General features: G+C 48.7%; 1 protein-coding gene across 1 annotated transcript in view; it reads left to right on the top strand.

Annotated features, from left to right (window-relative positions):
* The first annotated feature begins 255 nt into the window (after positions 1-255).
* Positions 256-12,586, top strand: part of LOC141076233 (uncharacterized) — a 60,941-nt gene continuing 48,610 nt past the window's right edge. The window contains exon 1 of the mRNA XM_073563588.1: positions 256-319. Coding sequence (XP_073419689.1) covers positions 256-319 — 64 coding nt within the window. The remainder of the gene's footprint in view (positions 320-12,586) is intronic.

The raw sequence follows: 12,586 nt of genomic DNA, 5'->3' as shown, positions 1-12,586 counted from the left end.
ACCAAGACAGACACTTGTGTTGGATGGAAAAGAAACTTCTTTACTTGGTCATTATGTCCTCACAAAGCTTTTCGGCAGTGAATGCACCTTTATCAGGTGATGCATCATTTTACACCCTTCTTGGGTGAGCGGCTTGGTGCAGCACGGACCCAGCAGGCTTCCAACCATCCTGCAAGGCCTGAAAGTCGGAGGAGCTGTGTTGACATCAGCATCACGTGACGCCCCTTGTGACCGGCTAACCTTGGAACCTGACGAATGGTGCACGATAAGCACAGCAGGCTCTGCAAACGTGGTTATTCTGGCAGCATAACCACGGCAGGTTAGTGGACTTTGTTCTTAACCTACTCTCTTTGACCACCGGGTATCACACCAGGAGCGCCCCCTCCTCTCTCCTATTTTGTTTCTACTATCAGTTGTAATCTGTCAGAACAAATTAAATTGTTGTTTTTGCTTTTTAGAGGCCCCGAGCCACATGTTTCCCTCTCCAGATGTAAGGTAGATCATGGAAATTCCTTGGTGATTTTGTTGGAGTGTAAGGAAAGTAACGATGGGAGGATTTGGGTGATGGCTCATTTTACAATGCCAGACTGCAGGTATGGTCACAAGTACTAAAGTGGAACACCATTTCTAAACCCAGTGTCCACCTGCAGGAAGGCAGGGGAACGAGTGAGAAATGCTGATCCTTTCCCAGAATTAGAGGAGGAATTGACCACATACCAAGAATCTTTGTGGTCCTCATGACCTGCAGATGTGGGATCGATAATAGGGGTGATTATACTCTGTCCAGCTCACCTTGTAACACAGCCTTGTTTCCAGTAGGGAGGGCGCCCCCATCTGTAACCGAGGCTGTGATTCCAAGAGCCCCCACAGTGCCAGACCCCCATACTCTGCTGAATGACTGGAGGCCGGAACATAAGGTCTTTACAGTAATGTCTTCAGCATCCTGGTACATCCAGATAGCCAGGTTTGGTTTGTACTCACATATAAGGGGAGCAGGTATACATTCACCGGAATCCCACAGGGGAACTGTGAATCACCTACTATTGTTTCCAGGTAAAATTGGCTAACCTAGCTCAGTGTGAGTCACCAGAAGGAGCCAGATGCTCTTATATGTGGATGACATGCTATTGGCATTAAAAAAAGAATACAAACAAATTGGTAACAAAAGGGGTTATCTTTACAGATGACCTATATGTATAAACTGCCCAGTGACCTCCTAAGATATGTCACAGTATTGAGCCATGGTATAAGCTATGTCTCAACAGGAGGGGTGGTAGAGGTCATATCTTACGTATTTATGATTTATGACTTTACTAACTATTAAAAATTTTTTGTTTAATCTGCATTACTTGTGCAAAAAAATTATTCCTAAGGGAACCTGAGACCAGAGAGAGGACAATGTCCTCACCCTCAATACTTATTCCAACACATTTGTATGGATTTTATTGAACAAGTGTGAGGGAAAAAGTGCTGCCTTGTTATTATGGATGCTTTCAGCAGGTGGATTGAAGCTGTCCACCCTGATGCATTAATGGTACCGAAGGCCCTTCTATTGGAAATCATACCCAGATTTGGGGTTCCAGAAAATATATAGTAAACTAAGTAATGTTATTATTACCTAAAGCATTGTCAATTGAGTTGGGAAACCGCTGTGCCTGTCATCCTCAGTCAGCCGGACTGGTTGAAGGACACAGTGGGATCTTGAAAAATAGGTTGACAAAGACCATGCAGGAAACAGGAAAGATTGGTTGTACTGTTTCCTATTGGTTGTACTAAATATGTATGTCACATGGACATCTGTAGGGGTAACACCCTTTGAAGTTATATATGAGAGATCTTTTCTGTTACCTCAGCTAAAATCCTTTAGAAGGATAGATGAGGAAGTTGATTGTACATTAGCAGAATATATGGCTAAGATATTAACTCACAAAGAAGTTTCTACTCGTAGTTTTGTTCCAGGAAACCCACTAACAAAACCTGAGATCGTGAAACCTGCAGACTGGGTCCTTGTGAAGGTGATAAAGAAGAAACACCAGCACCATCCTAAGTGGGAAGGTCCTTACCAAGTCCTGTGGACTTCTCCTACTGCGGTCAAGATTCCTGGATCCATCTCTCACACTGTAAACTTGTCAGACAGGTAGGGACAGAGTAAGATCTGACTTGCTTGTCAAAGTCCAGCTACAAAGGGAGGTTTTCCACAAGGGAAAGCTTGTCTCAAACTGGTGAAGTCTCCCATTCATCCCCCTTCCCGGACAAGACGGTCAGATCTAGGATGTGTACATCAGGGTTAGCCACAGGTATATTCTTCGTGACCATAGTGATGGGAGAGTGGAGGGTAATAGACCCAGCAGGAGAGGAAAGTCCAGGGTGGTAGAATGGTTTCAGATTTAAGACTTTAAATCCTACTTTTGAAATCGGGCAGGAGGCCGCCATGTTAGTGGATTTCTGTCTGTTGTATAAATGATGCAGAGACAGGGAACAAGCTGTGAAACTAGCAGTCTGATAAGTATGCTTGTGTTATGAGCTCTAATAGCAGAGGGGATGTATGTGTGTGACTGGAGTAAAGCAGCGTGGACAACTGCAGCCCGAGACTATAGGTATAAGCCTTATGGCTACATAGATTTTAAAGCCTGATTCTCCATTAGGAGAAAGGAGATCCCCTTACACAAATAAGAATAATTGTAATCAGCTACTGAGAACTTTTAAAAAACCCTAAGATGAGGGATCAAAGGTTTAGGAGCTGATATGTCAGGAACAGACCCAATAGGACATTTCTACATAGAAGTTCAGAATAATAGCATACATAGACCCAAGGAAGGTACGCCAGAGAGAACCATAACAGAGTCCATAGGGTTCATAGTTAGATTGTCTAACCTAACTTATGAAGATAAACTAGCTCTAGAGAGAGGCTGTGAGAAGAATGAATGGTTAGAATGGCTTAAATATATTGCAAAAACATTAAAAAAAAAATTTAAGTTGTATGGTAAAACTTATAACTGCTCAGAAAGTGAAGGAAAATGTAAAATATTATCATTTTTATATCCTCCACTAGAGAAACCGGATGTCCCACCACAGGTGATTGCTAATCCTAGTAACTATACTTGTTTTAGTCTTCCAGGGCATGGACACGACTTCGGAGAGCTCCAAGGCGACTCTTGTAGAGAATGGATCATTGTCTCCCACAGGGCCAAGTACTCAGCCATATGGTCAGACCACACTACCCTGAGAGCGGATATATGGTGGTTATGCGGTGATAAAGGATAAGAGCCAGACTACCACATGGTTCCCGAGGGGATTGTGCGGTGGTCCAGCTAATCATTCCGTTCCACCTGTTGTCAACAGGGATATGGCCAAAGGTACGTAGTGGAAGAGACAGAAGCGTGAAACTCCGCAAGGATCCTTCCATTCTAGTATCTACATAGATGACATTGGAGTTCCCAGGGGAGTGACCACCGAGTACAAGGCTAGGATCCAGGTAGCAGCCGGGTGGGAATCCATAATTTGGTGGGTGATTATAAAAATGAATGTAGATTGGATAAACTACTTATACTATAACCAGCAGAGATTTGCTAATTATACCCGAGACGCAGTTAAAGGGATAGCTGAGCAATTAGGACCAACTCCTCTCATGGCTTGGTAGAATAGGATAGCATTAGACAAGTTCTTAGCAGAAAAGGGAGGTGAATATAAAATGTTTGGAGGATTTTTGTTGCACGTTTATCCCTGATACAGATCCTGATGGAAGTATCTCCAAAGCTCTTGATGGACTGACTGCCTAATGAATTAGCAGAGAACTCTGGATGTGATGACATATTCACTTCCTGGACTGAAGGATGGTTTGGGAAATGGTCCGGATTATTCACTTCTGTGTTGACATCTCTTACCATCGTGGCCGGAGTGCTGATTGTTTGTGGACGCTGTGCTATTCTATGCATTAGAGGACTTGTTCAAAGACTGATTGACTCTGCCATAACAAAACCTATGTATCAAGGAATGGAGACCTTGGAAGAATGAAAATGTTGGGACTTAATGATAAATATACTGAACATATTACTCTCCATCTATATTATATGAAGATGTTCTGTGAAATCTGACAAAAAGAAATCTGTCCCCAATGTGTACAGATAGATGATTTTACTACAAGATGAGGGAATGTTATAATAATTGTAATAAAGTTCTTTCTTTTATGTGCATGTGTATGTATGTATATATATATATATGCGTGCATCCACAGTATACATGCACACATGATTGCATAAGCCATTTATTTTGCCTAGACTTTGAAACTCTTTTTAGCTTACGTATTGTGAACATATGGGTGTTACCTTTGGGTGTTACTTTTTGTGAACGTTAGCTGGTTTTCCTTATCTTGCATGACTTCTCTGGTAACGTAGATAAGGATTAACAGCTACGCTTATTCTAATTGCATGTACTATTTTTCTTGCAAATGTAGTGTTTTCAACGCCTTCTTTTCCTATTTAAACTCTTAAGAATATGTATTGAGTTAGACAGGGGACGGCCCACACCTAGTGTGGCTGTCATTCTCTCTCTCCGTGCCGGCATGACCAATAAAGAAACATCTTACTTATTCAGGTCTGGACGATTTCTAATTGGAACATAAAAAATCCCTGACAAAGGGTCTTGTGGCTCTGGGGGTCTCTGCCACTCTTTGCACTGGCCTGCAGTGTTCTTGTGACTCCAGGCTTCTCTGCCAGTCTCAGCACTAAGCTGCAGGGGTCTTGTGGCTCCGGGAGGTCTCTGCCTGTCTCAGCACTGGGCTGCAGTGGTCTTGTGGCTCCAGGGGTCTCCATCAGTCTCAGCACTGGGCTGCAGTTGTCTTGTGGCTCCGGGGTTCTCCGTCAGTCTCAGCACTGGGCTGCAGTTGTCTTGTGGCTCCGGGGTTCTCCGTCAGTCTCAGCACTGGGCTGCAGTTGTCTTGTGGCTCCAGGGGTCTCCGTCAGTCTCAGCACTGGGCTGCAGTGGTCTTGTGGCTCTGGGGGTTTCAGTCAGTCTCAGCACTGGGCTGAAGGTGTCTGGTGGCTCTGGGGGTCTCCGTCAGTCTCAGCACTGGGCTGCAGAGGTCTTGTGGCTCCGGGGTTCTCCGTCAGTCTCAGCACTGGGCTGCAGTTGTCTTGTGGCTCCAGGGGTCTCCGTCAGTCTCTGCACTGGGCTGCAGTGGTCTTGTGGCTCCGGGGGTCTCCATCAGTCTCTGCACTGGGCTGCAGTGGTCTTGTGGCTCCGGGGTTCTCCGTCAGTCTCAGCACTGGGCTGCAGTCATCTTGTGGCTCCAGGGGTCTCCGTCAGTCTCAGCACTGGGCTGCAGTGGTCTTGTGGCTCCGGGGGTCTCCGTCAGTCTCTGCACTGGGCTGCAGTGGTCTTGTGGCTCCGGGGTTCTCCGTCAGTCTCAGCACTGGGCTGCAGTCATCTTGTGGCTCCAGGGGTCTCCGTCAGTCTCAGCACTGGGCTGCAGTGGTCTTGTGGCTCCGGGGTTCTCAGTCAGTCTCAGAACTGGGCTGTAGTGGTCTTGTGGCTCTGGGGGTTTCAGTCAGTCTCAGCACTGGGCTGCAGAGGTCTTGTGGCTTCACCTTATATTATAGCTGCAAAGTGAATAACCATCAGGGAGCCTGAACCATCGGCAACGGAGCCAGAGGGAATTTAGCAGAGTAGTTTGGGGGACATGTAGGACTTGTTTTTATTCTGCTGTTTGCGAGGTGGGATGTAGAAAAAGATGGCAATTCTGCTGTTTCCTATTATGTGACTGTACGGCCCCTTCACATGACTTATCATGTTTTTCACAGATGCCACGAGTCCCCTATTTGACCTACGGTGCTCCTCTCATGTCCGTGTTTCCCCATCAGCACAGATAGGGGGTGTATACAGCGTACACTGAGGGGTCTGCAACCAAACCTGGGGGTATACAGGTGTATACAGTGTACACAGGGGTTTGTTACCGAAGCTGGGGTATACGGGTGTATACAGTGCACACTGAGGGGTCTGCGACCAAAGCTGGGGGTATACAGGTGTATACAGCGTACACAGGGGGTTGTTACCGAAGCTGGGGGTATACGGGTGTATACAGAGTACACAGAGGTGTCTGTAACCGAAACTGGGGGTATACAGCGTACACAGGGGTCTGCGACCAAAGCTGGGGGTATATGGGTGTATACAGCGTACACAGGGGGCTGTTACCGAAGCTGGGGGTATATGGGTGTAAACAGCATACACAGGGGGCTGCGACCGAAGCTGGGGGGTATACAGCTTACACAGGAGTCTGCGACCAAAGCTGGGGATATACGAGTGTGTACAGCCTACACACAGGGGTCTGTGACCAAAGCTGGTGTGATTACAGGTGTATACAGCGTACAGCGAGGTGTCTGACTGACTGGGGGTATACTGGTTCATACAGTGCACACTGAGGGGCCTGCGACCGAAGCTGGGGGCATACGGGTGTATACAGAATACACAGAGGGGTCTGTGACCAAAGATGGGGGTATACGGGTGTATACAGCGTACACAGAGGGGTCTGTGACCGAAGCTGGGGGTATACGGGTGTATACAGCGTACACAGGGGTCTGCGAACGAAGCTGGGGGTAAACATGTGTATACATTGTACACAGGGGTCTGTGACTGAAGCTGGGGGTATACGAGTGTATACAGTGTACACAGGAGTCTGCGACTGAAGCTGGGGGAATACAGGTGTATATAGTGTATACAGGTTTCCGCTCCGTACACCTCGTACACACACGGCTCCGCTCCGTACACCTAGCCAGGGCTGTGGAGTCGGTAAGCCAAACCTGCAACTCCGACTCCTCAATTTCCCTTACACCGGCTCCGACTCCATGACTCCGACATATATTGCTTATATTTAAGTGAAAAATTTATTGTAGTACAATGTGAACATCAGACATTTAATAATTTCTATGATCCAATAATCAAGATATTTAGATAGAACATATCGATTTATAGGAATACAACTTTAGAACACAAAAAACTGTAATAAATTGTAAATATGTAATACGCTGTATAATATCGATTACATGTATACAGTACAGTCATGGCCAAAAGTTTTGAGAATGACAAATATATTTTCACATGATCTGCTGCCCTCTGGTTTTTATGTGTGTTTGTCAGATGTTTTTATCACATACAGAAATATAATTGCAACAATATTATGAGTAACAAAAGGTTATATTGACAGTTAGAATGAGTTAATGCAGCAAGTCAATATTTGCAGTGTTGACCCTTCTTCTTCAGGACCTCAGCAATTCTCCCTGGCATGCTCTCAATCAACTTCTGGATCAAATCCTGACTGACAGCAGTCCATTCTTGCAAAATCAATGCTTTTATTTTGTCTGAATTTGAAGGTTTTTGTTTGTCCACCCGTCTCTTGATGATTGACCACAAGTTCTCAATGGGATTAAGATCTGGGGAGTTTCCAGGCCATGGTCCCAAAATCTCTATGTTTTGTTCCCTGAGCCATTTAGTTATCACCTTTGCTTTATGGCAAGGTGCTCCATCATGCTGAAAAAGGCATTGTTGATCACCAAACTGCTCTTGGACGGTTGGGAGAAGTTGCTCTTGGAGGACATTCTGGTACCATTCTTTATTCATGGCTGTGTTTTTAGGCAAGACTGAGAGAGAGCCCATTCCCTTGGCTGAGAAGCAACCCCACACATGAATGGTTTCAGGATGCTTGACAGTTGGCATGAGACAAGACTGGTGGTAGCGCTCACCTGGTCTTCTCCGAATAAGCCGTTTTCCAGATGTCCCAAACAATCGAAAAGGGGATTCATCAGAGAAAATGACTTTACCCCAGTCCTCAGCAGTCCACTCCCTGTACCTCTTGCAGAATATAAGTCTGTCCGTGATGTTTTTTCTGGAGAGAAGTGGCTTCTTTGCTGCCCTCGAGACCAGGCCTTGCTCCAAGAGTCTCCGCCTCACAGTGCGTGCAGATGCACTCATACCTGCCTGCTGCCATTCCTGAGCAAGCTCTGCACTGCTGGTAGTCCGATCCCACAGCTGAAGCACTTTTAAGAGACGGTCCTGGCGCTCGCTGGTCTTTCTTGGGCGCCCTGGAGCCTTTTTGGCAACAAGGGAACCTCTCTCCTTCAAGTTCTTGATGATGCGATAGATTGTTGACTGAGGTGCAATCTTTCTAGCTGCGATACTCTTCCCTGTTAGGCCATTTTTGTGCAGTGCAATGATGACTGCACGTGTTTCTTTAGAGATAACCATGGTTAACAGAAGAGAAACAATGATGCCAAGCACCAGCCTCCTTTTAAAGTGTCCAGTGGTGTCATTCTTACTTAATCATGACAGATTGATCTCCAGCCCTGTCCTCATCAACACCCACACCTGTGTTAATGGAGCAATCACTGAAATGATGTTAGCTGGTCCTTTTAAGGCAGGGCTGCAATGATGTTGAAATGTGTTTTGGGGGATAAAGTTCATTTTCTAGGCAAATATCGACTTTGCAAGTAATTGCTGTTAAGCTGATCACTCTTTATAACATTCTGGAGTATATGCAAATTGCCATTAGAAAAAATGAAGCAGTAGACTTTGTAAAAATTATTATTTGTGTCATTCTCAAAATTTTTAGCCATGGCTGTACAGACCAAAGTTTGGACACACCTTCTCATTCAAAGAGTTTGCTTTATTTTCATGACTATGAAAATTGTAGATTCACTCTGAAGGCATCAAAGCTATGAATTAACACATGTGGAATTATATAATTAACAAAAAAGTGTGAAACAACTGAAAATGTGTCTTATATTCTAGGTTCTTCAAAGTAGCCACCTTTTGCTTTGATTACTGCTTTGCACACTCTTGGCATTCTGTTGATGAGCTTCAAGAGGTAGTCACTGGAAATGGTCTTCCAACAGTCTTGAAGGAGTTCCCAGAGATGCTTAGCACTTGTTGGCCCTTTGGCCTTCACTCTGCGGTCCAGCTCACCCCAAACCATCTCGATTGGGTTCAGGTCTGGTGACTGTGGAGGCCAGGTCATCTGGCGTAGCACCCGATCACTCTCCTTCTTGGTCAAATAGCCCTTACACAGCCTGGAGGTGTGTTTGAGGTCATTGTCCTGTTGAAAAATAAATGATGGTCCAGCTAAACACAAACCGGATGGAATAGCATGCCGCTGCAAGATGCTGTGGTGGCCATGCTGGTTCAGTATGCCTTCAATTTTGAATAAATCCCCAACAGTGTCACCAGTAAAGCACCCCCACACCATCACACCTCCTCCTCCATGCTTCACGGTGGGAACCAGGTATGTAGAGTCCATCCGTTCACCTTTTCTGCGTCGCACAAAGACAAGGTGGTTGGAACCAAAGATCTCAAATTTGGACTCATCAGACCAAAGCACAGATTTCCACTGGTCTAATGTCCATTCCTTGAGTTCTTTAGCCCAAACAAGTCTCTTCTGCTTGTTGCCTGTCCTTAGCAGTGGTTTCCTAGCAGCTATTTTACCATGAAGGCCTGCTGCACAAAGTCTCCTCTTAGCAGTTGTTGTAGAGATGTGTCTGCTGCTAGAACTCTGTGTGGCATTGACCTGGTCTCTGATCTGAGCTGCTGTTAACCTGCGATTTCTGAGGCTGGTGACTCGGATGAACTTATCCTCCGCAGCAGAGGTGACTCTTGGTCTTCCTTTCCTGGAGCGGTCCTCATGTGAGCCAGTTTCTTTGTAGCGCTTGATGGTTTTTGCCACTGCACGTGGGGACACTTTCAAAGTTTTCCCAATTTTTCGGACTGACTGACCTTCATTTCTTAAAGTAATAATGGCCACTCGTTTTTCTTTACTCAGCTGCTTTTTTCTTGCCATAATACAAATTCTAATAGTCTATTCAGTAGGACTATCAGCTGTGTATCCACCAGACTTCTGCACAACTGATGGTCCCAACCCCATTTATAAGGCAAGAAATCCCACTTATTAAACCATAGTCATGAAAATAAAGAATACGCTTTGATTGAGGTGTGTCCAAACCTTTGGTCTGTAGTGTGTGTGTGTATATATATATATATATATATACACACACACACACACATACACACACACACACTATGACTTATCTCGGCTAAGACAAAGCCTAGATCCTCAGGCTACATCCACATCATGGGCGTAGCCAGGATCAAACCTGGGGGGGGCAGAACCTCATACTGCACACCCCTACACTTGAAAATAAAGCCTGCACCTTAAGAAGATGTGGTGGTGAATGCAGTATATTTATTCCAACTATCAGTTGATGTTACTGAAGACGAGCAATGCCTGTCCTGGGCGTCCTTTTGGGCAGCTATGAGGTGGACCTGACTGGTGCTAAAAAAAAGGAGTGTTAGTCTGTGTGCTATCCGGCTTTCATTCTTTTTGGTACAGATATGATATGGATAGACAGATATATAAATAAAAGCAGATTAGAAATCTGCTCTGATATTGAAAACATTATCTATGAGCTCAAAAACCTTTCAGGTGATGCAGTTTTTAAAAAGCTGATCGGCTTTTGCAACTGAAAAACGTATCCTCAAAAAACGCAGCAAAAACGCTGTGTGTGAATGTAGCCTTAGATCAGGAATAGAACAGCCATTTATAGGACATTTCATAACTTTCCCAAATTCCTATGAAAAAATATTCAGCACATTCTGCATTGAACTACTGTACCCAATTTATTATATATTTTAGGAGTCGGAATCGGTCCATTTTATACCAACTCCGACTCCACCAAAATGAGCTCCGACTCCACAGCCCTACATACTAAGGTTGTGTTTTATCTCCCGTCCACCACACTCCAGCTCCGGCTCCGCCCCCCAAGCACCATCCTCTGCTCCCCCCATGCTCAGCCTCTGCTCCCCCCCATGCTCAGCCTCTGCTCCCCCCCATGCTCAGCCTCTGCTCCCCCCCCATGCTCAGCCTCTGCTCCCCCCCCATGCTCAGCCTCTGCTCCCCCCCCATGCTCAGCCTCTGCTCCCCCCCCATGCTCAGCCTCTGCTCCCCCCCCATGCTCAGCCTCTGCTCCCCCCCCATGCTCAGCCTCTGCTCCCCCCCATGCTCAGCCTCTGCTCCCCCCCCATGCTCAGCCTCTGCTCCCCCCATGCCCAGCCTCTGCTCCCCCCCATGCTCAGCCTCTGCTCCTCCCCATGCTCAGCCTCTGCTCCCTCCCATGCTCAGCCTCTGCTCCCCCCACTCTCTCTCCACACACCGTCTCCCTTCTGTCCTCTGCTCCCCCCCCCATGCTCAGCCTCTGCTCCCCCCCCATGCTCAGCCTCTGCTCTCCCCCCATGCTCAGCCTCTGCTCTCCCCCCCATGCTCAGCCTCTGCTCCCCCCCCCATGCTCAGCCTCTGCTCCCCCCCCATGCTCAGCCTCTGCTCCCCCCCCATGCTCAGCCTCTGCTCTCCCCCCCATGCTCAGCCTCTGCTCCCCCCCCCATGCTCAGCCTCTGCTCCCCCCCCATGCTCAGCCTCTGCTCCCCCCCATGCTCAGCCTCTGCTCCCCCCCCCATGCTCAGCCTCTGCTCCCCCCCCCATGCTCAGCCTCTGCTCCCCCCCCCATGCTCAGCCTCTGCTCTCCCCCCCATGCTCAGCCTCTGCTCCCCCCCCCATGCTCAGCCTCTGCTCCCCCCCCATGCTCAGCCTCTGCTCCCCCCCCATGCTCAGCCTCTGCTCCCCCCCATGCTCAGCCTCTGCTCCCCCCCATGCTCAGCCTCTGCTCCTCCCCATGCTCAGCCTCTGCTCCCTCCCCATGCTCAGCCTCTGCTCCCCCCACTCTCTCTCCACACACCGTCTCCCTTCTGTCCTCTGCTCCCCCCCCCATGCTCAGCCTCTGCTCCCCCCCCATGCTCAGCCTCTGCTCCCCCCCCCATGCTCAGCCTCTGCTCCCCCCCCATGCTCAGCCTCTGCTCCCCCCCCCCCCATGCTCAGCCTCTGCTCCCCCCCCATGCTCAGCCTCTGCTCCCCCCCCCATGCTCAGCCTCTGCTCCCCCCCATGCTCAGCCTCTGCTCCCCCCCATGCTCAGCCTCTGCTCCTCCCCCCATGCTCAGCCTCTGCTCCCCCCCCCCCATGCTCAGCCTCTGCTCCCCCCCCCCCCATGCTCAGCCTCTGCTCCCCCCCCCCATGCTCAGCCTCTGCTCCCCCCCCCCCATGCTCAGCCTCTGCTCCCCCCCCCCATGCTCAGCCTCTGCTCCCCCCCCCCATGCTCAGCCTCTGCTCCCCCCCATGCTCAGCCTCTGCTCCCCCCCCCATGCTCAGCCTCTGCTCCCCCCCCCATGCTCAGCCTCTGCTCCCCCCCCCATGCTCAGCCTCTGCTCCCCCCCCCCATGCTCAGCCTCTGCTCCCCCCCCCCATGCTCAGCCTCTGCTCCCCCCATGCTCAGCCTCTGCTCCCCCCATGCTCAGCCTCTGCTCCCCCCCCCCCCATGCTCAGCCTCTGCTCCCCCCCCCCCATGCTCAGCCTCTGCTCCCCCCCCCCATGCTCAGCCTCTGCTCCCCCCCCCATGCTCAGCCTCTGCTCCCCCCCCCCATGCTCAGCCTCTGCTCCCCCCCCCATGCTCAGCCTCTGCTCCCCCCCCCATGCTCAGCCTCTGCTCCCCCCCCCATGCT

Source organism: Dendrobates tinctorius, unplaced genomic scaffold, assembly GCF_039654945.1.
Source record: "Dendrobates tinctorius isolate UK_male_01 unplaced genomic scaffold, ASM3965494v1 ptg000395l, whole genome shotgun sequence".
NCBI lineage: Eukaryota > Metazoa > Chordata > Amphibia > Anura > Dendrobatidae > Dendrobates > Dendrobates tinctorius.
This window is presented reverse-complemented; position numbering and strand designations above follow the sequence as displayed.